Below are 25,512 nucleotides of genomic sequence, written 5' to 3' on the forward strand. Positions count from 1 at the left end.
GGGAAATTTGACTTACTCAGGGGTTGTGAGAACACAACCCCATGTAAATTGGGGGTCTCCTGTACTTGACAAGCTGATTGCCCCTCAATAAATTGAAGTCGCTAGGATCAGGGAGTGCTCTGTGTCTTTGAAAATTAGATCTTGTCTGTTTTAAAGATGTCAAAAATATCTAGAGATTGGGATAGGAGCTTCTTACGTATATGTAAATAAATTGTGATAATGTAGTTGTGGGGGTATTGGCAGAAATAGTGACCATTTTAGAGCGTCTGTGGCAGATTGAATGTTTTCAGTATGTCTTGAAACTTTTTATGCCTAACTGAAGAAAGCAGGAGGCAGGTACAGAACAGCAATAGATCTCGTGTTTTATACTTCTCACTTAAAAAGGTGATACCTTTCCTGTTTCTGGGAAGAAAAGTTACACAAGACATGGAGATCTTTATTTTTATAGGATTAAGATGCATGAGGTTTGCATCATGCAATAGTATTTTGAATGAGCTGGCATGGCAAGGGGCTTAAGAGCCTCTTAATATTGGCTTTGTTTTGGAGTGGTTACTGCTATAGACTCCTTCAGATGTTGAAAATGGCTGCAAGGGATGTGAAATGGTCAACTTGCTCTTGCTGGTGAACTCTTGTTGCAGCCAACTACACTGGGCTGGAGTAGCCCCAACTGCAGAGGGGAGGGTGAGCCAGGCAGCAGGACCCCACAGCTACTATGGGACTGGGTTGCACGCTGGGTAGCAGGCCTTGAATTTAACTGTTTCAGCATCTCTAATGGCTGTTGCATTACTGGGCATGGCTGTGCAACACTAAATTGTAGGTTGAAGAACAAACAGTGAAACTGGCAGTAAGGATTTTTCAGTGACTGAAGTAATATTGATTTGCCTAATTAAATATACTTTTATCCTTTTGTATCATATTATAGGAAATGTGTATATTGACTTCAACTGTAAGTTGCTAGATTTGGGAAGGAAAAAGACATACTAGCTTAACTCTAATGTGTGTGAGGTGGGTATTTTCAAGACAACTTCAGGTGGTTGAGAGTAGCATATCTTTATGTATTCCAGTACTTCCCTAATCAGAATAGTATTCTCTTACATTTTATGACTTCATTATACCATCACCTGTTGTAAGAACCCAACTTCTTACATGATTTGCTTTTTAAAGAAGCTTACAGCATTTCTGCAAAATACAATCAAATAGTAAAAATAGTATACATACTGTACATGCAGTATAGATGATTCTAATTAGACGATTCACTCATTTGTCTGGGGGCAAGTAATATTTTGATTGGGGAGCGAAACATCTTCCTTTCTTCATATGATAGGGGATGGCAAACTGATAGTGTGTTTGAGCTAGTAAATTTTGATGATTCTGCAAAGCTACAGTAGAATAAACTCACAGTTTTCATGTCACTAATGTCGTTTGCAATTTCTCTCCCTGCTCCCTCAGAGCCAACTAGTGTGGACATCCATGTGGATGGTGTTAATGACATTTGCACAAAAGGAGGAGATATTAACTTTGTGTTCACAGGGTTTTCTGTGACTGGAAAGGTTGGTCTCCTTTATATTCTTTTGATACATCTCACTTTAATGATGCACATCTATTTCAGAGGAGCAGTATGCTGCTATTTAGCAAGTTACTTTTTGTTCATCTCGACAGGTTCTCAGCAAAGGTCAAACATTAGGTCCTGCTGGAGTCCAGGTTGTATTGAGAAATCCAGGTACTGAAGTAAATATACAAATGACTGTGACCCAACCTGGAGGAAAGTGAGTTTTGTGTGTGCACATTTGACTGATATCAGTTTATAAAACATTAGTAGATTTGGGGGGGAAAAGTCTTTATTTTAAAATGCATTTACTCCATGTATCAGACAAAGTTGTTTTTATCCACAAAAACTTATGTCCAAATAAATCTTAGTTTTTAAGTTGCCACAGGACTCCTTGTTTTTAAATGATCAGGGATTTTTTCTAATGATTCAGTTTTTGCCTAAATATTTTTAAGCAAATTGTCTGTTTTTGTTCATGTGCTGGAAATGCTTAGGAAAATAATAAATTTGATATTGTACAGGTTTGCTTTTTTCAAAGTGCTTCCTGGAGAATATGAAATCTTTGCATCTCATCCCACCTGGACTTTGAAAGAGGTTAGTGCCCAGAAAACATTGGTAAAGGGTAGGCAACTTTGTTTGGTGTGGATGTATATTGATTAGTGCACTCTGTTTTAAATAATTAGAAATGAACATGAGAAGATCTGAATTAATGAAACAAGTTTAGATCAATGTTTTTTTAAATATCACTGGAGGTGGTGGTGGGAACCTGCCTTGTTAGTCTGGGCTTGAAAGTTACAGATCTAGCAGGTTGACTGACCATATGTAATCAACAATGCATATTCAGAGCCTTCGTCATCTTTGCTAGTGTTTGTAAACAGAGTATTTGCAGTCCAGCCTTGCCTTGAGATGGCTAGTTCATAAATTGGCCTTTATTATAGTGACACCTATCTTCCCATGGACTGCATCCCAACCTCCTGTTAAAAAGCAACTTACTGGTGGTTTTTCAGCGGGATTGTCTGTCTGACACTGACTGATGCTGTGTTGAATCAGCCTCACTCTGAATAACAGTGCTGAGGATTATAAATCCTTTTTGAATATTATGTATGTAATTGCATCGTGGTTCAGCCTCCTTCCTTTCATTTAACTGTGTATCTTAGTGGTAGTTGTAAAAGGGCATCTTATTGTTTGAAATGTATCAACTTCTACATTTCAGGCAAACACTGTTGTGCGAGTGACCAATTCCAATGCCTATGCTGTGGGCCCTCTTGTGGTTGCTGGCTACAATGTGTCAGGCTCTGTACGAAGTGATGGAGAACCCATGAAAGGAGTCATGTTTCTTCTCTTCTCCTCTTCAGTCACCAAGGAGGTAGTGGAAGATTGGAGACAGTTCATTAGTGTTAGCGATGTAAATGGAGAACATTTGTAGTTTAATAATGAATCATGCTCCTTTAATTTTTCATTAACAAAAAGGCCCTGATTTTATGAACAAATCTGCATGTGTGTAACTTGACTCATGTGAACTAAGTGAGATTAAGCATGTGTGTGAAGTCTAAGTTTGCAGTGCATGTAAAACCAAGTGTCCATCTTCGTCTGAGTCATACAGTTTTGTTGGGAGGGTTAGGAGGGGCATTTAAACTCCTACATTTTTTTAAGTAATATTTGCCCAGTTACCCATCTCTGCATGCTAAATGAAGAACTTCTGGCGCAGTATTGTGCAGCATGAGGGCTTTTCATCTTCATGTGAAGCATCAGATCCTCGCCTCAGCTGGAAGCAGGATATCACACTTGATGGACCTTGCTGTAGTATGGCAATTGCCGCCCCCCCCCCCCCCCCCGCCTGTGACTTTCTCCCCAACACACACTGTAGCATAGGCCTAGGGAAACAAATGTTCTGATTGGTAAGTGCTGTCTGTACATGTTCTGTTCATTTTCAGATGCTTCTCTCTCTTTAGAGGGAAAAACCAAAACACGCCTCTTACCTAAACTATTAATCCTGCCTACAGTTTTTTATATATTGCTGTAGAGACATTCTGTTCCTGTTTAGTTGTTGAAGTCCACAGGAACTTAGATGTGTAGTTTGCAGGTTTAATTTTAGAGGCTGCTTTCGAAAATCTGTCCCTTTGTATGAAGTATAGCTATTTTTCTCCACACAGTAGGATACAGATGACAGCCTGGGAGAAAGATGTAATATTGCTTTGTATTTGCATAGGACATTATGGGCTGCAACTTATCTCCAGTTGATGGATTCCAAGCAAGAGATGAGTCTCTTTCCTACCTGTGCAATGTTATATCAAAAGAGGATGGATCTTTCACCTTCCTGTCTTTACCAAGTGGGGAGTACACTGTGGTGGGTAACTGGAAAATTGATTGCTGTTGGATTTCTTCTTTTTTCTAAGCCAGAATTCAAGATTTTATTGATGTCAAAACAGCACTAATGGAAGCTTTTGAGTGAGATAAAATAGCTGGAAAATATTTGTGCAGCTGAAGTTGGTGTGAAAGAACTGTATTGTAGCAGTGCTTATGAAACGAATCAAGCTCTCATTTGAATAGCTCAGTCAGACACGATCACCCTGAGGCTTGCACTGGGCTGCAGGATGCTACTGCTGGATTCCATACTTGAAGCTCTCTTATTTGGCCACCCCTCTTAATAAACATACGCACCCTCAGACGGCGTGTAGCAATAGTCATGGCTTTGATTGCAGTAACGTTGTACTTCCCTGTTTTCACTTAGCAGTGAAGCAGCTGCAACAGTGTGTTTGATTTTTCCCCTTTCCCAGTGATTGCTCTGACAAACATTTCACCTGCTAAATCCCTTTCCTCCCCCTGCAGTATTCCAGCCCTTTCAGATGGGTGAACTAAGCCATAAACAGTTAAGAGACTTGGGTGAGGGATACAGGGAGTCAGTTGGAGCGCTGAAAGAGCAGATGCAGAAGCCTTGACTGTTTTCCTCTTCTCACCACTAGAAATTGCATAAACCCATTTTTAGTATAACACCTTGGAAATAGTCAGAGCACATTCGATTGTTGTTCACCCAAATAATGTCCTGAAAATATGTAGGACTGAGTACTAGGGTGAGACCCATCTTAATCTGAGGGTACTCAGTGGGGAAAGTGCCCCCTTCTGTATTTCCTCTTTATAATGGCTGCTTGCTTTTGTCACTGGGTGTGTTAACAGGAAACTGCAAGCCACTGCAACAAGGCAGTCTTCTCAGTGTGTGCCGTAAATGCTCTTCTACACTAGATGCCAGGACTACCAATGAGAATATTTTGGCATGAATGCCAACTTTTAAACACCTAAGAATAGAGCATGATATTTTTATATCCATTTATATTTGCTGTTTTTGACTGTGGACAGTCCACTTCCATGTGTGAGTTCTTGTGACTCTTACAGTGCAGCTTGGGTTGCCTGATTTAATTCCTTCCCTATTATGCTTCAATATAAGTCTGTCAGACCTAAATGTTTCTGACAGGTCAACTCATTCCATGCCCCTGTCCCTCTTGTTTCTCTAGCAAATTTTCATTTTTTTCCTTCAGAAAGGCAACAAGGGGTGAGAGATTTGCAGTTACTGGCAGCATAACTGTGCGTATTGTACCACATAAGATACAGCACCTTGATTATACCATAGTTGCTTATGAATCAAAAAATGCATCTTTTTCCAGATACCCTTCTACAGGGGAGAGAGAATTACCTTTGATGTTGCTCCATCTAGGCTGGACTTTTCAGTAGAGCATGACAGCCTGAAAATTGAGGTAAGAGGTTAATTGCAGATATTTAGAGAGGAAAACTTTGCTGTAAATCTATATGTAATAATTGAATTTGTTTAGCTGGAGGACAGACTTGTTCTGCCAGAGTTTTCTTGCTCATGATCAATGCTAAGCAGATTCCTAATCCATGCTTGGTATGAAGCAAACCTTACAGCATTTAATCTCCTGATAATGGGGAGGCTCAGGCGCTGAATGCTGCGACAGGGTGCTTGAGGCTAGCTTAAAGAAAAAGCGAAATTGGGAAAATAGTCCAGCAGATCAGTGAGCTTTTCTTCTCCTTGGTACAAACGGATAGTAACCTTTTAACTTGGTTATGTGAGATTTTATCCTTAAATTGTAAACTTTTTGGGCAGGGATTGTCTTTTTGTTCAGAACTTAGCACTGTGGCTCCTGCGTCATGATTTACAAGTACTACAGTGATATGAAAAATGAGCTGACAAGCCTACTGCTTTTGTAGCTGTTGGCATGAGCTGCTTTAATTTTGGTCTGAAGTTATGTGGCAAAGTGGTTTGAGTATTGGCCTGCTAAACCCAGGGTTGTGAGTTCAAACCTTAAGGGGGCCATTAAGGGATCTGGGGCAAATCAATTTTAAAAAAAAAAAAAAAAAAAGGGGTGGGGGTGGGGGGAGGCATGGTGCTTGGTCCTGCCCAGAGGGCAGCGGACTGGACTCAATGACCTCCTGAGGTTCCTTCCAGCTCTATGAGATGTGTGTATCTCCAAACATAATGGGGAGACTTAGTTGTAACAGTGAAAAGAAATTTTTCTGTTTCTAAAAAAGGAGATTTATAATCTGTGTTGTATGCTCTAATTAAACATGTATAGCCAAATACTCTTATATGGTGGATACAAATTAAAACTTTTTTCCCTCTCCCACAGCCGGTTTTTCATGTAATGGGCTTCTCAGTCACAGGCCGGGTGTTGAATGGCCCTGAAGGAGAAGGTGTTGCTGATGCGACAGTAACGCTGAATGACCAGATTAAAGGTACGTAGTGGTCTTGGCCTGTGGTGCTGGCAGGAAATCTAAAGTAAGACTGAACTAAGGGAGTAGAGCCTGCGATTGAATTAAAGACTAAAGGGCAATAAGACACTTGAATTGTGGCTTATTTGGCAAGTTAGAGGGAATTTCAGTTGCTAGATTAATTTTCCATTTGCAGCCTATTATGAGAACAATAGTGCTGTAATGATTTTGCTTTGCTTTTCTAAAGCTTTGTCATAATTCCTCTTTCAAATGCTTGTCAGATCAAGGACAAGCTGTAAGAAACAGAAACAAAAACCTGTATTAGTAAGAAATCTTTTAACTCTTCCTTGCCATTTGGTGCTCATTAAAAGTAACCTGGTCTTTTGAAGGCCATTTCAAAATTTTTGTAAACCCTGAGATGAATATGCACTTCTCACCTCTTTTCCTCACTCTCTTGTCTTTGTTCCAGTAAAAACAAAAACTGATGGCTCTTTCCGCCTCGAAAACATAACAACAGGCACATACACTATTCATGCACAGAAAGAGCATCTCTTCTTTGATACCATTACAGTGAAAATTGCACCAAACACACCTCAGCTGGCTGACATCATAGCAACAGGGTGAGTTCAATGTTAAGGATAGAAGTATGAATTAACTAAAAAAAAAAAATAGATTTAGCTTTTCAAAGTTTTAAGTTCAGTCTGTAGTACCAGAAGCATAGATACTCTGTAGCAGTGTGCTAACAATGAACATGGTGGCCAAAGAGAGATGTTTGATGTTTAGTTATGGAAAATGCTTAGTTTTCTATGGAATGACGCAGGTCAATTTAAAACGTGTGAGACAGCAGCTGCATGGCCACACCAATAAGATGATTATACAATAAGTTGTATTAATGCTGTGGGATTCTCTTCTGGTAGCTAAGGAGTATGCTGCACTGAACGCCTCTCTCTCCAGTTGAGTGATATTTTTCTGTGGGGTTTGAATGACTGCACTGTACATGGGCTTTATCAAATCTGTGTTCAGGCTAATGGATGGCAATCTCATTTGTAGATTCAGTGTGTGTGGTCAGATCTCGGTAACGCGCTTCCCTGACACAATCAAACAGTTCAATAAATACAAAGTAATCTTGATGCCACAAGACAAGGACAAAGCATCTTTGGTGACAACAGAGACTGACTCACATGGAGCATTTTGTTTTAAGGCAAAATCGGGTAGATACAGTATCCAGGTGAGAATAAGCTTCAGTTTGTCCTTCTGCAAAGTATGATATAGTATGTTTTACTTTAAGAAGCTGAAAGGGTGTCTTCCCCAGTTCTTTTAGCCCCTTTACACTGGGGCAAAGCTATGTTTGCTGTGTTTTAACGGTGTTGAAGTTCCTGTGCTGTTTACAGCTGGCAAAAATAGGAGTCCAGGCTACACAGGATTGTTTTTTACTAGTGTCTTTGGTTTGAAACCTTGTCTGCCATTGCTTCTTGTCCTGGTGTATTGCCGTGTGAGTGAGATTCATCAGATTGCTTGTTGTAGCCTGCCTCTTGCTGCTGTCTATGGCCCTTTCTGCGCTGGTGATGGAATGCAGGGTATGTGTAGCTACATATGGCAGTGAAAGACTGGCAGCTCCCTGCTTTCACTTGAGCGGGTAAAGGCTCCAGCAGCAGAGAGGCAGTCAGACACTAAACTGCTAAAAATATATGTAAGAGGCACTGCTTAGGTGTTCAGAGAACTGCGAAGGGTACATACCCCAAGGTTCTGGCATGGCTTTACTCGCCTGAATAGTACCTCACATTCTACACTGTTGTTCATATCTGTACTGCAAGAGAGCAACGAATATACTCTGCACACCAGATAAGTCTAGATACAACCTAAATGTTTGCTTGGAATACAAAGAGCAATAAAGGCTAATGCACACAATAGTCCACTTCCAGGTCAGTGCTCAGGAACTTGCAGCTGTTGCCTGCTGGAAGAGAATTAGGAAGCATGTTGTTGGGAGGTGGTTGAAGACTCATGAATACAGGTTGCCTTGGTCCTCACAGAATTGATGCAATAGTGGTGTTTCCTGTCTGTTGCAATTTGTGGGATTAATGAGTCATGAGGGAGCTGTGAGGGTTCCTGCCACACAGGTATCCCAGAAGCTTTTAAGAGGAGACTTGAATGGTAATTTGTGAAAGAGGAAGCTTCTTTCCTTGCATTTTTCCTTCCTCTCTCTCATTTGGCTCATGCTCTGTGACGCTGTAGAACTATATTTTTGTGGTAATGACCAGATAATTCTGAAAAAGAAATGTACCCAAGGGCAAGTTCTGTTTTCTGTAAGATGTACAGTAAATTTCTGTCCACTATTCCCTGGTAAATGAATTGTGTGCAATATAGTTTCTGTAGCATTTAAATAAAAGCCTCTGGTAATGTGATGTGCCTGCAGGTAGTGGTTCCAGAGGCTGAAAGCAGAGCAGGACTTGCTTTGAAACCCAAAACATTCCCTGTTACTGTTGCAGACAGACCAGTGATGGATGTGACCTTTTCTCAATTTCTAGCCTCCGTTTCGGGGAAAATCTCCTGTTTGGGTAAGATTGTCTTGAATGTAGAAGTCACCACCTGTGCTTTTTAGCAGTGTATGTGATCAGTGGGATATCCCTGCATCTGAGCGGAGTGTACACATTGGTATGATCTATACTAGTTACAGGATCTGCAGGCAGGGCTAACCCAGGTAAATGTTGACTTCTGTTTGGTGCCAGGGGATGCTTTGTGTTGTGCAAAACAATGATAGACACAGCCTCTGTTCTGAAGACCTTACAATTAAATAATACTCTTATTGGGCCCATTGTGGTGTCCTCTGATGATAAAACTAATTTATGTGTATGGTCCAGGGACTCTGTGTGTCTCCTATGCTGCCCCAAACCCATTGCCAGCACTTGCTAACTAATTTGTTTTTCCTGCTGTAGCCCCACAAGCTAGTAGGTGCTAAATCTTACTTGCAGGTGTGTATCTTTCAGGTGCAAGGGATAGCGTATTGTATGTAAAGATTTCAACAGTAGTTACTTGTGCACATAAGTGTGTGTAGGATCAAGGCCTGAGCCACCAACAAGCATACTTACAGAAAGCACTAGTTAGACTGTATCTGTTCCATCCAACAGGTTGCCTGTGCTCCCTTCCCCTGCCACAAGTGCCTGCCAACTTCAGTAGAAAGGACTGGGGTCAGAAGGCCGTGAAATTTGGTTATAGTTGCACCTAAATTGTTCCTCTGGTCCTGAGGAAGGCCCATGAGCATTTGGTCTTAGCAGTATTTCTAGGCTCTGCAACAGGAGCAGAGGGGGTGAACCCAGGAGTCTCAGCTGGGTCTCTGCTTCTCAGCTCCCAGTAGATTATCAGTCGGTCCCCAAGAATATATTGTGGTTATCGAACTAAAACTTGCTAAAAAGACAATGAAGTTCTGGTAAATGGGTGCCTAAGAAATAAGCCTTTAAAAGATTTAATTTCCTGTCATCATAATGCTCAAGAGGTGAAAAATGGGTTTGATTTGCAAACTGAAAGTCATGGTAATTCCTTTGTCTGTCTTGCTTGTTTTCACAGATTCTTGTGGTGACCTTGTGGTGGCTCTGCAGTCCGTGAACCGGCAGGGAGAAAAGCGCAACCTCCAGCTCTCTGCAAAACTGGATTCTGTGGTTTTCACGTTTGAGAATGTTCTACCTGGCAAATACAAAAGTAGGGATTAGAGACACTTTCTCAATATGGCAGTTCAGTTACTAAATTTGTAACTGTAATCTGCTACTTTCTCTTCTACTAGCTTTAGTCCTGCATACTCCAGAACTTGCCTTGCAAGTTGCATACGTGATATTTGAGAGCAGTTGGGAGATATTACAAAGGAGTGTCCTCAACTTTTCTTGTCTTTTTTGTATCCAACCCTGAAATCACTTTACAGTGAAAGTCCCACAGGCCCTTGGGATTATACATGCAGGGCTGGGTCTTTAACTGGGGTAAATCAAAGGGCCATTGACTTAAATGTAGATATGCCAGAATTGATGGCATTGATCAGGTCCTACCTGATTCTTCCACCTGTCACTCTCTCAACTCCTGTAGTAATTGAGTGACTATCATTAACAATGTTTTTGAACCTGTTACCAGACTACAGCAAAGTGTTTGCCCCCAGAGGAAAGGGGACAAACAGATTTCCCTTATAAACCTGGTCTCCCACGTAGGAATGAAATGTCTGATAATGGAGAGAGATTTTCAGAGGATCCCAACTCCTCTAGGCACTTTTCACAGTGTTAGTCCCACAGTGAGAAGAGGACATGGGAACAGCTTGAAGGTTTTGCTGTTCAGCTTTTCAATTCTAAGATGTGCTTGAATTACCAATGATGCTGCAGCCTATGTGAAGCTGTTTAGATTGCCCCAAGCCTATTGTCACATCTAAATTTGGGCTTAAGATCGTTGAATAGTTTGGCAAGAGCAGGGCAGGGCTGGTGAGAGGGGGGTCATCATGCAACAAAGCCAACTTACGTTCCGACGTTATAATTCTCAAAGAGTTTCTCTGTCATTCGTGTTTTCTAGTAAGCATTGTGCATGAAGACTGGTGTTGGAAGAATAAATCTTTGGAGATGGAAGTTATGGAGGAAGATGTGTCTGGAATAGAATTCAGGCAGACTGGCTATATGCTGAGGTGTTCTCTTTCCCATGCAATTACATTGGTAACATATATGACATATTTGCTTTGTTTTCTTACAAGCACAGTACAACATGTACACAGTTTGGAATCTCTGCAGATATCCTATCTGAAAGCTCTCTCCCGTACTTTTCAGAGATGAAAGTCTATTTTGTAGACTTATTGTAGAATCAATGTGGAAAGGAAGATGCAATTCCAGTCTGTGATGAGGGTGAGGGATGCCACTGCCATACTAGGAATGGCTGTCTGAAGGCTAAGAAGCCAGAGTTCCCTTAACTAGCCAGTGTGAGGAAAGAAATGCAGGCCGGTAGGCATGCTCGTCTTTGGGTAGAGGAGGATTGGTGTTTGAAGAGGAGGTCTTGCTGTACAAAACTTTGCTGCTCTGTCTTTTACTGATGTTTCTGTGATGCTAATTACTATAGTATCTTATCACCTTGCATACATTGACTTAATCCACATGGCAGCTCTGTGAAGCAGAGAACTGTTTTCTTTGTTTTGTACATGAGCTGGGGCACAGAGAATGAGTGACTTTCTCACACTCATCCATGAGGTTTTATTGCAGACTCTGCAAAAAATGTCAGGTCTCTTCGTTCCTGGACCTTGTGCCAAGCCATAAGACCACCCTTCCTCTCACTGCACAAACACGAGAACTGTTAAACTGAGACTGTGGTGTTTGAGGCTTAGCAAAAGTCTGGGCAAAGTGCAAGATGAAGCATGTAATCTATGGAATTGTACTTCAGAGAGTTCAGTCGAGTGCAATAAAGGAAGGGGTGTGGAAAGGAAACGGACAGTTTTGCTGGGGTGGACTGGGTCATTCCTGGTTTAATTTGTGTACAGTAAACCCTTGAGTTATGCAGGGGTTCCTTTTCTGCAACCCCCATGTAACTCATGTTTACGTGCAAGTCAAGGGGAGCTGGGAACCAGTCTGCAGTGTGGTACCAGTCTCCTTGCTGCTTGCAGAACCCAGGAAACTGACCAGCTCATGAGTGGTCAATTTCCCAGGTCCTGCCAGTGCAGGGCAGCCGGGAACCAGGTTCTGCTTGATTCCTAACTCCCCACCCCTTATGGGAACCAGGAGGCTGACCAGCCATGAGCTGGTCAGTTTCTGGGGTCCTACAAGCCCAGGGGAGACGGGAACCAAGTTAGCAGCCTTGTTCCTGGCTCCCCTGCATGGGGCGGCCTGGGAAGCTGACCAGTCATGAACTGGTCCGTTTCCCAGGTCCTGCAAGCAGTGAGCAGAGGAGAAATAAGTGCTGCTGCTGGGGGTTTGGCTGGGAGCTCAGCCACTTCCCAGCTGTGGGCCAGTGGAGGACCTCTGCCACCCCCCACCAGCTGGGGACCCCACAGCTGGCTGTGCTGGCTGGATGCTGTGGGCAGCTAGGCAGTCTAAAAACCTCCCTGCCTTCTCCCAGTGGCTCTGCTGTCCGACAGCCAGAGAACTGCTTCCAGTTGTGCTTAACTCGCGTTAAAGCAAGTGACACGCAACTTGAAGACATGTATTTTGAGGGTTTATTATACACTGATTTTTTTTTTTTAGTATCTCGTTGAGCTCAGTTGCCCCTGCTAAGTCTAGTTAATGCTGCTCCATTCTTTGCTAATAACTGCTCATCACATACCCATAGTTGTAGGAGGTTTGAGTTCTGTTCCTAGCTATTCTACTGAATTCATGTGTGAAGATGGCAAGTGATCTCTCTGCCTGTTTGCTGCCCCTCTCCCTGGGACAATAATTAATTCAGAAGAGTATTTAAGCTTAGAACTCTTTGAGGTTTGAGGCTCAGAGATCTTTGGCTGGAAACTGCTATAATTATTATTTGCTGTGTACATGCTGTTATGTTTGTACCTGCTGATAATCTTTTTGTGTTGGTGTGCTTCATTCAGGAATTTTACCAGGATGGAAATGGACCAGAGAATGTTGGTGTTTATAATCTGTCCAAAGGAGTTAACCGGTTCTGTCTTTCAAAGCCAGGTAACTTTTTTGTAATGTTGATTTAAAACAAATTGTGGGAAGTTTAACGTTTTTAGGGTAACTGATCTTCTGTGTATCAGCGAGGTGGCCGAGTTAGTCTGTATCTTCAAAAACAACAAGAAGTCCTGTGGCACCTTACAGATCTTCTGAGTTCTCTTATATTCATATCCATTAAGGGAGAACATATCTCTATTACCCTGTAGTTCAAACATTATTATTTCCATTGTTTAGTATTGTTACTATAGTCTTCTTCATCTAGAAAATCCTCGTAAGGTTTATGAAGTCTCTTACACTATTCAGCTCTTTTATGAGGGTGGTGAATTCACAAACAAATTGAAGTCATAAACTTTAATTGAATTAGATTAGAAGCACTGATCTTTGACCCCTTACATTAATCAGGCTATAGGTTCATATAGTTTGTTCATAACTGGGCTTTCCATTGCTAGAATGTGACATCAGAAATTCCATAGATCTCATTGCAACCCAGGGCTCCATCCAGGATAGATTTGAAAAACAAGGCATCAAAAATGTGTCAAAGCAGAAAAAGGAACTTGAGAAACTTTGATTTAAAGCTTTTCTGTGCTGAATGCCCCAGATAGCCTGAGTAGCAGTGTCAGCAACACTCAACTCTGAGGTTTCACTCGGTGTTAGGCTTTGATCTTCAGTTCATTGTTTAGTTCAGTTGGTTTACTGATATTGCCTTGGACAGCAACCAGTTGGTGACTGGTCATCTTAACTGGTTACGAGTAACCCTGTTCGGTTTGTGTCCACATAAGTATCATAACGCCATGAGCATATCTCCACCTGCCATGATGCCTAATTTTGTTTCAGTGCAGTCTGGGAAAATCTGGGTCTAGCCCACAGTAGCTTATAGTGACTGGTACTCAGGTGAGATAAAACAATGTGTTAGTCACCACAGAGTGAATTGCTTTTAATGGCACAATTTTGGAGATGAGCTTTCCTTAGAATGCAACTGATTAACATAGAAAACTTCCTTCTTTTCAATGCTTCTGTCTTTTTCTCTTCCTTCAGGTGTGTATGAAGTAACCCCACGTTCTTGTCACCGCTTTGAGCATGAATATTACACTTACGACACGTAAGAACAAATGTTACCTAGAGTTCTTGACATATATCTGCCAAAATACACTTTCTAGATGCCTTCATCACCCCAGATTTTGATCAGATCATGCTTAAAATGTTAGCAGTGAGTCATTTTAACCAGTAGAGGGAGTGCTTATCACAACAGTGTTAGGAAGAGGCTCCAAATATTCATGTTAATTAGACATTGCCAAAAACTTGCCTCATCCATATTTTAAAAGTAATAAGCTTTTAATTTTTTTGCCAATTTAATATTTTTGATGACTTTCTTTCAGTAATGATTTTTTTTCCTTTATAAAAATCATCAAAATGGCTTTTACACAGGGCTTTGGTCACTTGTCAAGATCAGCATGCAAAAGACTAGTAACAAAATATACAAGATGATGAATCATACTCTGTGCAAACTACCCATAGCGTTGTGGTTAAATTCCAGCCATGGTAGTAACCTTCTACCTGCCTTTCTTTTGCCTGCTGTCTTTGTAGTGAATACTTTATTGGCTAAACTGCTATTGTGTAGTCGTGAGCTGCCTGGCTGGTGGGTGTAGTTTTACCAAGGAGATACCAGCTAAGAGTGGGGCTCTGTCATATGAATACATAGTGGGAGACCTTGAGCCTAAGAACATACAGTTGAAATGAACAAGATGGACAGATTGGGAGGAGGAGCAGAAGTGCAGAATGAGGTGCTTATGGTCATAGAACAGATCCCTGTGAATAGACTTCTAGTCTAGTGGCCTATCAGCTAGACCACACCACCTTTCTTACATAACCTGTATGTCTAAGTGTATGTGACTTTTAGGGGCAAATTCAGCTTTGTGTTTTTTTTAAAAGGGTAGGATACTTAGTTCATCTCTTTGCTGCTTTGTTTTTCAGTTCCTCTCCCAGTATCCTGACACTCACTGCAGTTCGACACCACGTCCTGGGAACAATAACAACAGATAAACTGATGATGGTGACTGTTACGATTAAGTAAGAACAAAGAAAACTTTGGGGCTTTAAAAAAAGCATGTCTGTTGCATAAAGTTTCATTCAGCTTTTTAGTAAGGTTGAACCTCTCTAGTCCAGCACTCTGGTCTGGTACTATCCGTGGTCCGGCATTACTTTAGTTAGCTGGATGTCCACTTATCATGGGTGTGGCCAATTTTCCCATGGTCCCATAAAGTTTTTTTTATACCCCCAGACCTGGGTTTCAGTGGTTCTGTGCTGCTATTTAGCTGTAATTTACTCCTAAATGTCTTCTAGGAGACCAGTAAGCAGTGGAAGTGTTGGTAATGCTGCTTGACGTATCCACCTCCCATGGTTTGCAACTCCTCTGGTTTGGCACTGGTCAAGTCCAAAGGGTGCTGGACTAGAGAAGTTCAACCTGTACTAATACAGTCTCCAGCACAGCCAGTTGTGAGACTACATCTTGAGTGATTCCACTTTTAGCTGCATCATTCTGGAGTGGCGGACTGCTATGGACTTAGAATTCTCTGCACGTGTATAAGTGCTTCTTGATCATTATTTTGAATGTTGTCTCCTGGTTTTCATTTAGTCCCTTTATATTTATTTGTACCAGGATTAAAAAAAAAATTGTTTTTCCCATAATTTATGTTTATACTGACTTGCTCCTTATCTGGAATCTAAAGAGGAATCAAAAGGAGGTTAGCCCTTCTAATCCTGGGATCTGTTTTTCTCTTTTAATACTTTACAAAGGGAGCCTTTTGTTTCAGAGGCTTGTTACTGATATAAGGAGGGCTATAAAAAGAGAACCATGCAGAGTGATTACACACTAATGTGCCTATTCATGTTCAGCTAAACACACAGCGCACAAGGGAGCACTGATTTGTGAACACTTGTAATTGTTTGAGGTGCCAAATCTGGCTGGATGAGGCTGCTAATGATCAGAGATTTGCTGATATTTACATGTTCTAGACTGGGGTTCCCAAGCTTTCATATAGAAACCATCTTAAGAGAGTGCTTTCCCTACAGGGCCTCACCTCTTTCAGTGTAACAGTCTGTGACAGCTACTGCAGTTACTTTTCCACATTAGTAACAGCAAAGAATTGCTAGCTTTTAAAAACGCAATTATTAGCAGCCACAAACAAGGAGATACAGACCACATCTGCTCTAGCCTGCTCTGGCAAAAAGGCTTGTTCTAAAATGAAGGGGAACATATTCCACATCCTAGAGGGACAACTCTATGTTTAAAACCATTTATTTGTTGCAAAAATTCCCGTTCCTGGGATATGAAGCATTAGTAAAATTGTTACAGTGGAACTAAATGTAAAAGAAGGAATTGACTTTCACAGTTACTCTTCATTTTTTTTCCTATGTACGTTTTCTTCAGCTTGGAAAATAAAAGTAGACTAGCCAGTTCAGCTTTTAGGTTCTAGCTCATTGTCCCGGAGGGAAACGTCATATGGCACTGTAAATATTCATAAAGCACCACTATGTGTATCCCAAATTCTGTACAAATGTTAATGCTACAGCATTTGGAATTTAGATGCAGCACGGAAATGTTTTGCTGTTTTAAATTGCACACACAAATAATATCTAACCAGAAACTGATCTTGATTTCTGCCAAGTTTGTTTTCATAGCTTGAACTGGATGAGTTGTTTTTGTCCTTCAGCATTTGCACTTGGTCCCCTTGATTTTATTTTTACAGCTACTTTGACCATCCGTTCTTTGCACTTCCAGAGCAGGGTTTTTGCTAGTGGTAAATTTTCAAAGTTCAGGCAAATGGAATAGCGCTCACATGCTTGTGTTTGTTTGGTCTGTATAACTGAAGTGCTGTGCTCAAGTATCTTCAAAATGTGAAACCTTGATTTCCCACCTCCCAGAGTCCCCATTCACTAGTAAACCAGGCAGTTGCCCTCTAAGTTGGTGAGGCTTTCTGTGTCTTCTGTCAGTATGCATTTCTGGGATTACTTGTCTGGTGTGCAGGAGGGAAGTTGGTTCTGCTTTTGAAGTTGCTTTAGTGTTCCTTGCACTTGGAATAGATAGCAGCATGAAAAATGGGTGGATAAAGAAAAGGAGGGACTGGAGAGATTTGAGCAATATGGAACAAGGAGAGAGGTGTATGTGATTTGCACATGTAATGAGCATGCAGCCTCAATTCCAAAGAGACTTCCATGTTTCTATTTCCATTTTCAGGTCTTCAATTGACAGTGAACCTGCCTTAGTTCTCGGACCCCTGAAGTCACTGCAAGAGTTGCGTAGAGAGCAACAGCTAGCAGAAATTGAGGCTCGCAGACAGGAGAGAGAAAAGAAGGGTCAGGAAGAGGAAGGAACAAAGCCACCAGTGCAAGAAATGGTGGAGGATCTTCAAGGGCCATTTTCATATGAATTCTCATATTGGGCAAGGTACCCATTTCTTAGTGCTATCTTCTAATGTTATCCAACCCGTGTTCTCCCACATTGTGAGTGCACCATTATCATCTGGGTGAAATGTGTTCAAGCTACTTAAATGTCTGTGGTAATGTTCTGTGGCTGCAGCCTGAAGAGGAAATTGTACTACATAATGTTCATGTTTAATAGCTTTCTGTTAGTTGCTTTTTCTAAAGCTTCTGGATGGGCACTAATTACTAGGCAGTGTTATGAGAGCTGCTAATCTCAGTCTTGTTTGAATTTTCTAGATCTGGAGAGAAAATCACTGTGACGCCTTCATCAAAAGAGCTGCTTTTCTATCCACCCTCTGTGGAAACAATTGTCAGTGGAGGTACATATGTAAATAGTATAGTTAAAAAAAAAAGATCAACAACAGTGTATAGCCAAATTACATTCGCACAGATGGATTTATAAGCTGTTCTTCTAGGGTTGTTTTACATTATATAGCCACTTTCATTGCAGCACAGATTCTGTAAGGCCTAATGTCAGGAGTGAAAGTGGGCTAGTACAGGCAAGAACGGCCACTGGTACCAGCCTGTACGTGGCCAACATTGAAGTGCTACCATGGCGGTGCTTTAACATTGCTGCCCCTTTTGCTGTCCCCCATCAGTAGCACGGCAGGACCCTGTCAGCAGGCCCACCAACATGTGGGCGGAAGCAAAAGGGGTAGCTGCCCTGGGGCCCAGGAATTAAAACATTCTTGGGGCTCCCACAGCAGTCATGAAGGGCTGGCTTGGGGGAGTCTGGCCCGCAGCCCTGTCACTTCTGCTTGACACCCTCATGTCTTCCGGCACCAGAATCGCTGCCCTAGGCTGTGTACTGGTATGTCCTGGTACTTACTTTCACCCCTGCTTAATGTCATTTATTAACCATTGAAAATATTAATGTTGGAATTGAAAATAATAGAGATGTGTTTTCCTTTAATGAATATGGACAAGGGCTCCTAGGCAGTACAACAATATCAATAATAATTGAAAAAAGTGTGGGCAAGACATATTGTAAGGTAGACTTATTAAAGCAATAACTGGATGGTGAGGTAATTCACTATATAGATGAGGGAGAGACTCTGTCTGTAGTGGAATGGACTTCATCTTTTCATTGTGACTAGATCTATCAGTCAGCAGTTAGATACATTTTTATATTTTTCCCTTTATATTACATTTAACCCAGTGAATCTAAGTTTTGGTTATCAGAGACTCTTTGTAATGAAGTTTTTAAATGTCATCATGAAACAAGTCAATTTATAATATTGCCACCTACAGATAAAAATTAGCAGTACAGAAATAAGTTCTGAGTCTATGCCCAGTAAACCATAGGTTCTTAGGTGAATGGCTTCTGGCATTTGATACAGTCAAGATAGTTTTGGCTTGCCTGCATGTCTCATATGCATTTGAAATGATGTCCCAGGCTTTGCTGTTTTTTAATTTTTCCACACAAATGGGTTTAGACTCTTTTTTGGATAATATTTTCTTAATGTGGCATGAGGGGCCTCTCTTCCTCACATTGTCCTCTTCCCCCACCCCAAAAAAAAATTGTCTCCAAGTTTGGAATCCTAATGTCACTTGGGAGTATATTATGGCCTTTTGATTACTTTCCAAGCCTGTATAATACACAGCATTTTATCTGTGAGTTAATTTTGTAAATGTAGAACTTCTGTGTTGGGTACAAGTTGGTAGATTTTGAAGTTCAGTTGACTGATTTGAGCAAGTGCAGTGTTATGGACTTGAAGGCCAGAAGGGACTGTTCTGATCATCTGGTCATTTATGACGTCTTGCATAATTCAAACTAAAGATTGTGACCTTCTGATGATATTGAGATATTACTGTAGAGCGCAGGGGGAATGTGTTATAACAGTCTGTTTTCTTTCCTTTCCAAGAAAGCTGCCCTGGGAAGCTGATAGAGATTTATGGAAAAGCAGGCTTATTTCTGGAAGGGCAGATTCATCCTGAGTTGGAGGGTGTGGAGATTATCATTGGTGAAAAGGGAGCAATTTCACCACTTATCATAGTTTTTACTGATTACAGAGGTGCCTACAGGTAAATAGCACAATTGTTTTGGTCTTGTGGGTTGCCTTAGTTCTGGTCTTGTATGAAGCTGTGGGGACTGTAAGATTGACGCCATGTGTGTGCTATTCAAATGTTTCTTGGTACCTTTTCTTTTTTTAACTGGTTCTTGTTTCCTTTTATTTGAAGCGTGGGCCCACTCCACAGTGACTTGGAATATACTGTTACTGCACAGAAAGAAGGGTTTGTTTTGACTAAAGTAGAGGGAACAGTTGGGGATTTCAAAGCTTTTGCTCTTGCTGGAGTGACTTTTGAGGTAATTTTCTTCACACTTTAAGTTCCCCATAAGAGCATATCCAGGAAAAGCCCAATTGCACATGGAATGCAGGAAAATATTTGTGGGATGTGGACGGATTTTGTTCTGAGATGATTTGGTGTCACTAATCAACGCAACCAATCTCCCTGGCTAATGAGCTTAGTGGTGGACTGTGACTTGCCATGCAGAAATTATCTTGCATGTATTACCATGAAGGTGTTACTCTCTTACAAAATATTGGCTTTGTATGTATTTTCCTAATTTAGGTCATGGTTTTCATAACTACTTGGATACATTCAGTGATTTCCTGAGAGTGCTAATGCATGATAAATTGCAGGGCTCAGTAGCATTGCTAGTGCGAGCTGATTGCTGCTTCTTTTCAAAACCAGATTAAAGCTGAAGATGACCAGCCTCTTGCTGGAGTTCTCTTATCCCTCAGTGGAGGGGTGTTCCGGTCTAACCTTCTTACTCAGGACAATGGCATGCTGACCTTCTCCAACCTGGTAATGTTCACTCAGTTAAGATTTTCTCTATTCTGGATATGTATATGTATGTCTGTGTTCAGTTGCACCTTGCTCTCCAAAATGGGGACGTTAGCAGTACCTCTCAATAATGGGAGCCCATATTCTCTCTCCACTCATATTACACGTCCATGATAGACATGAGTGCATCCAACAAATGGTGAACCTCAGTTTTCTAAACAACACCCCAAATTTTAGTGAGGGCAAAAGAGAGAGCTCATCAGGACAAACTCTGCTTCTTGGCTCCTATTCTGACCCTTCCCTACACAGCAGACAGATTAGGCTGGCCTACTATTCTAGATGAAGCTTATACAAGTGAAACAAGTTAATTTGTAATACTCTTGGATTCTTTAAGGATGGAATCCAGTTAGAGCATTGTTCACACAAGTATTAATGACCCAGTTTTCCTCCAATAAATCTCTTGTTTTCTGGTCACTCACCTATTGTTGAGGTCTTGTAATTAACGTGACACTGTAAGTCTCTCTCCCTTCATCTTTCACACTCTCACCCAGCAGAGTTGCATTTGTTTGTGTTCCCTGGTATTCTCAAAAGCCTCATGTCTTTTTAGTTCTGAAAGACAGCATAGCATGTGGCAGTTGCAGGGAATCTTATCCTAAATAGCCTGGAACGCTATAGGAAATGCAAATTTTAGGAGCCAAGTGAAATATTATGGGTATATCAATGGCAATTAAGCTGAAATTGCTTGATGCCTCTTTGCAGAGCCCAGGGCAGTATTACTTTAAACCCATGATGAAAGAGTTCCGTTTTGAACCATCATCTCAAATGATTGACGTGCAGGAAGGACAAAATCTTAAAATTACAATAACGGGTCACAGAACAGCATACAGGTGAGTAGAGTTAAATGACGTTATTGTCCTGCTTAGTTTTGTAGCCAAAACTGTTCCCCTCATCTGCATGGATGGGCATTAAGTTGAACGTTCATGTGTTTTCTTGACATACCTCTATACCAGCTATTCATGAGGGCTTTTCAGGATAGAACTTAACTTTCTCACACAGTGCATCATCAAAGTGGTTTTCATTTAAAAATTACATTCCATGGATTTGGTCTTATGATTGAATGAGTAGGTGTTGAAGCATTTTTAGGAAAATCATTGCTTTGGAAGGGCTTTGATAACTGCACTGAGCCTGGTTTGTGCCACAGCCAGAAATCCACCTGGTAAGCCTTTCCTTTTAAGATGTGATTCCCATCAAGAAGTTTGGGACCAGTCAAAGTAAATGATACACTTGTAGTAACGGATCCCCCTTTTTCATCCTTAGCTGCTATGGTACAGTGTCGTCTTTAAATGGGGAACCTGAACAAGGGGTTTCAGTGGAAGCTGTGGGACAGAAAGACTGTAATATCTATGGAGAAGACACAGTAACAGATGAAGAAGGTAAATTTAGACTTCGTGGACTTCTGGTAAGGATTGTAATACATGAAATGCTTGCTTTTTATAGTGCTGTGTGGATTAACATAATTACAAAATGCAATGTATAGTTAGTCAAAGATTAGTATTTTTCCCTCAGTTGTGTTATCATACTCCCTTGGATCTGCCTGTGGTAGGAGCCATTGAGCTATAGTAATCATTAACTGGTGAAAGAGAGAAACATTCATTAGTGTACATCCTACAAAACTATCTGCCATTATCCTGTGAGGGTCTTGGGAGAATCCTTTTGCATTTGCCTAGTTCAGCAAGAACACCACAATAAGTGTGATCTACCTAATAGGTATGCACGTGAACAACAGTAATATCCTAAGCAAAGAGGAGTGTGGAGAGTGTTTACTTTCTGGTGTGAAATTACCAGCACATTAGTACCTGTTTATAAATGTTTCCTGCATTTTGTCATGCTCTGCACAGCTATGGTTTCCTGCCTCAGGGTGTGCTGTCCTTAGTGATGGCAGCTTAAATTAACATGACATAATTATGCTTTCAAACCTTCAAATGGTAGAGTGTTTATATAGACTAGTCTGTTTTTAAACCTTTTTAATGCAATTTCTTTGTAAGTAAAATGTTGCACAGCAGACAATTCCTTCTAATAAACCAGTGGAAGTAGAGTCCTGGCTCTTTAAAACTCCTCTTGTCTCTGTAGGACCTGAGTGTCTTTTAAAGGATAGTGTTATTCAGTGACATTTTTGTTGTGGGGCAGGAGAACCTTTCAATAAATAGGGCTGCCTCCATGTAAGGTGGTGAAAATTGAACTGAAATGCATTCAACCTTTTTAAGTATCTCTGTTCTGTTAATGATAAAGGTCCTAATGTAACTGACTGCTGGGATTTGTCTGGATTTTGTTTTTTAGCCTGGTTGTGTGTATCACATCCAGCTCAAAGCTGAAGGGAATGATCATATTGAAAGAGCCTTACCACAGTATCGTGCAGTTGAGGTAATTTCTTCTGGCATCATTTTAAACCTGAACCTTGTATTAAAAAGCATCAGAGTTGCTTGTTGCCTCCGCTAGGTTTCAGTTAATGTTAAATATTTCAGTGGGAGCTAGACTCTTACATTGCTCAGGTGTATTTGAAAATACCAGTTAGGTGCCTATCTACATCTTGAGACACCTAATTAGCTTTGAAACTGTGGCCCTAGCTCTGAATTTTAAGATGTCACATTGACTAAAATCTATGTAGTCGGCAAGGGATCATATTCAAGGGAAAAGAGTTTATAACCAGAAATAAAAACAAGGTAACATAAATGCAAACCATATCTGAAGAGTGTCCCATTGCTCAAGTTAAAAGCACCCCTCTGATTTTGGATATGGAGAGTATTCTTCCCAAAGGATCTCTCTGGCTTGGAATCCACTGTATCCAAACTGTAGTCCTTCACTTGCCCTTGCACATCTGTATAAGGAAATAAATCATGGTCAACCTTTTGTTTACCAGAAATCAGGTAATACCTTACACTTGATCAGACAACAGGTTGAACCTCTCTAGTCCAGCACACTCTGGTCCAGCAACATCTGGTGGTCCAGCATGATTTTAGTTAGTCCAATATCCACTTACTTTGGACCTGACCAAGTTTCCTGTGGTCCTATACACTTTGTTTACAGCCCCCAGTCCTGTCTCTCTGTTCTCTGCTTAGCTCTAATTTACCCTTAAATGTCTTCTAAGAGCCCACTGAGCAATGGAAATTTTAATGCTGCTAGACAATATTGATCTTCTGTAGTTCGGCAAATTCTCTGGTTTGGCTCTGCTCAGGACCTGAGGGTGGTGAACTAGAGAGGTTCAACATGTAGAATAAAAATAGTGCTGGGAGAATTCTTGGATCTTCCAGATCTGTGTGTGAGCTATACATTTTGTGTCTGTTTTCGTATTTGGCTTGTCCTCCATCATCAAGGAGTAGTTGAGTGGATTCTCTTTTGAACCAGAGGATTCAAACCAGGTACTCTCACCAAATCCGTGTCTTCATGTTGGATAATAGCACCAGTGCTTAAACTAAATGTAGCCCCAATAGGAGCCAAGTTTGAAATAGGTGATCTTCAGTCACCAAGCATTTTGAGGCAAGGGAAGTAACAAAGGATGCTCTTTCTACATTTTCTTTACCACAGACAATGAAACATTGGCCAGCAACTTTGAAGGATTTTGCTCCTTAGCATGAGCAAGTCTTTAAATTATTTAAAGCATATGTCTATTTTACAGTTAATTACATAAGATAGATCTCTCTGCTGTTTTTGTTTGTTTATATCAGTGGTTCCCAATCTTTTCCAGATAGCAACCTGTTTTGACAATTCAGGAAGACTTGGTGATCCAAGGCAATTCAAAAACGGGGTATGGGAGGGGAAGAGAACAGTGCCGTAACTAGCTAATTTTGTGCCTGAGGCAAGAATATAAAATTGTGCTCCCTTGTTTATAGATTCATACTAGTTGTTTCATAAAAAACAGGAAAAATACATGAATAATAATAAAATAACATTACATTTATTATAGTTAATTATTACTTTATTGTTATATTTGATCTGAGTTGTGGCAGGGGAAAGACCCTCATGCCTAACCCCCGCCCCCAGCTTAAACCCCACACTCAGAAACTGGAGGGGCTGGGGGACCACACTCAAGGGCTGGGGGTTGAGGGGCTGGGGGAGTCACATGGGGGGGCTGGGGGGAGTCACAGTCAGGCTGGAGGGGGCTGGGAAGGTCTCACTTAGAGGCTGGAGGGGCTGGGAGAGTCACACTGGGGTTGGGGGCGAGATACAAACAAAAAAATGAAAGCTGACCAAGTGCATAGAACAGAAGTCGGGGGGGGAAAAAGGCAGGAAGGGTAGAGGGGGAACGAAAAATACTTACTGCAAGAGTCTATTAAATGGCTTGCCTGGGATGGCTACAATTATCAAAGGTGAAGAAGCTGTCTTTGTATGCGTAATTGCTTCCCTATTGACAGAGAGAGCTACTGGATGTGGCAGTGTTAAGGAGCTGCAAATGGCTTTAAGAGTCACATGTAGCTCCAAGTTGCTGGGAACCCGTAGCAAATTTAATCCCCACCCATGTTTGGGTCCCGACCCACAGGTTGGGAATCCCTGGTTTATATGGTCCAAATGATGAAGTCCTCATGGAGGCAAAATTACAAGGTCAGCTCAGTAGATCTTCATAAAATCTTCCTGAACTTACCACATTTTATGAGTATTCCTCCATTTGTTAGAGATTCTGATTAGTTGCCTGATTTATCTCTTGACATACAGCTAAGGTTAATTAGCCTGCCAGTAGTTGTTTTAAAATCCTTCTGTGGAGATGGTCATTACTTGAGCTAAAAATGGGTTCCTGATAAGCCTTTCCTTCATTGCAGTGGAAGAAGGAGCAGGATTCTTTAAACATCTGTACTCTTTATGCTAATTGTGCCTGCTCTTTAGGTGGGAGGGAAGAAGCCACCCAGGTTTCAGAAAATAAATCAGTGTCTGTGTGCTGTGAGTGATGGCCCGTGTACACCAGTTTGTCCTACTTTTGTCCTTTCCCTTCCAACCGGAGAGGGGCTCTGGGTTCTTTGTCTTTCAAATATATAAAATCCTATATTATAAAATCCTATCAGCCTACTGGTGATACACCTGAAAACTGGCAGTATCATCCCTTGACCAGTTGTCCCCTTTGATGTGACAAACAGAAGTGTTGTCCATTCTAACTGCATTCACTTTCAATTTTGCAAAATTTCTTGTGTGACACCAATGAGAATCAGGTGTTGAGAGCATAGAATATTTACATTTTAATTGTGCTGGAAAGGCCTTGGCATGGAGAGGTCAGATCTTGTTTGCTGTTCCTCTCACCCCCTCCAAGCCCCCGAAAAGAGGGTGGACTGTTTTCAGGAATAATGAGTTTTTTAGGGGGAAGATGTCACATGAATG

At 41.2% G+C, this 25,512-nt stretch overlaps 1 protein-coding gene across 1 annotated transcript in view; it reads left to right on the plus strand.

Annotated features, from left to right (window-relative positions):
• Positions 1–25,512, plus strand: part of LOC142021529 (BOS complex subunit NOMO1) — a 33,808-nt gene that overhangs the window by 3,154 nt on the left and 5,142 nt on the right. Inside the window, exons 4-26 of the mRNA XM_075010441.1 lie at positions 1,450–1,550; positions 1,660–1,766; positions 2,068–2,140; positions 2,760–2,912; positions 3,756–3,893; positions 5,206–5,295; positions 6,187–6,292; positions 6,738–6,888; positions 7,319–7,496; positions 8,682–8,823; positions 9,830–9,961; positions 10,808–10,944; positions 12,798–12,885; positions 13,918–13,981; positions 14,854–14,949; positions 17,117–17,326; positions 17,599–17,681; positions 19,227–19,386; positions 19,543–19,669; positions 20,059–20,172; positions 20,911–21,038; positions 21,469–21,610; positions 22,489–22,572. Coding sequence (XP_074866542.1) covers positions 1,450–1,550; positions 1,660–1,766; positions 2,068–2,140; positions 2,760–2,912; positions 3,756–3,893; positions 5,206–5,295; positions 6,187–6,292; positions 6,738–6,888; positions 7,319–7,496; positions 8,682–8,823; positions 9,830–9,961; positions 10,808–10,944; positions 12,798–12,885; positions 13,918–13,981; positions 14,854–14,949; positions 17,117–17,326; positions 17,599–17,681; positions 19,227–19,386; positions 19,543–19,669; positions 20,059–20,172; positions 20,911–21,038; positions 21,469–21,610; positions 22,489–22,572 — 2,804 coding nt within the window. The remainder of the gene's footprint in view (positions 1–1,449; positions 1,551–1,659; positions 1,767–2,067; positions 2,141–2,759; positions 2,913–3,755; positions 3,894–5,205; positions 5,296–6,186; positions 6,293–6,737; positions 6,889–7,318; positions 7,497–8,681; positions 8,824–9,829; positions 9,962–10,807; positions 10,945–12,797; positions 12,886–13,917; positions 13,982–14,853; positions 14,950–17,116; positions 17,327–17,598; positions 17,682–19,226; positions 19,387–19,542; positions 19,670–20,058; positions 20,173–20,910; positions 21,039–21,468; positions 21,611–22,488; positions 22,573–25,512) is intronic.

Source organism: Carettochelys insculpta, chromosome 16 (assembly GCF_033958435.1).
Source record: "Carettochelys insculpta isolate YL-2023 chromosome 16, ASM3395843v1, whole genome shotgun sequence".
NCBI classification, from domain to species: Eukaryota; Metazoa; Chordata; order Testudines; family Carettochelyidae; genus Carettochelys; species Carettochelys insculpta.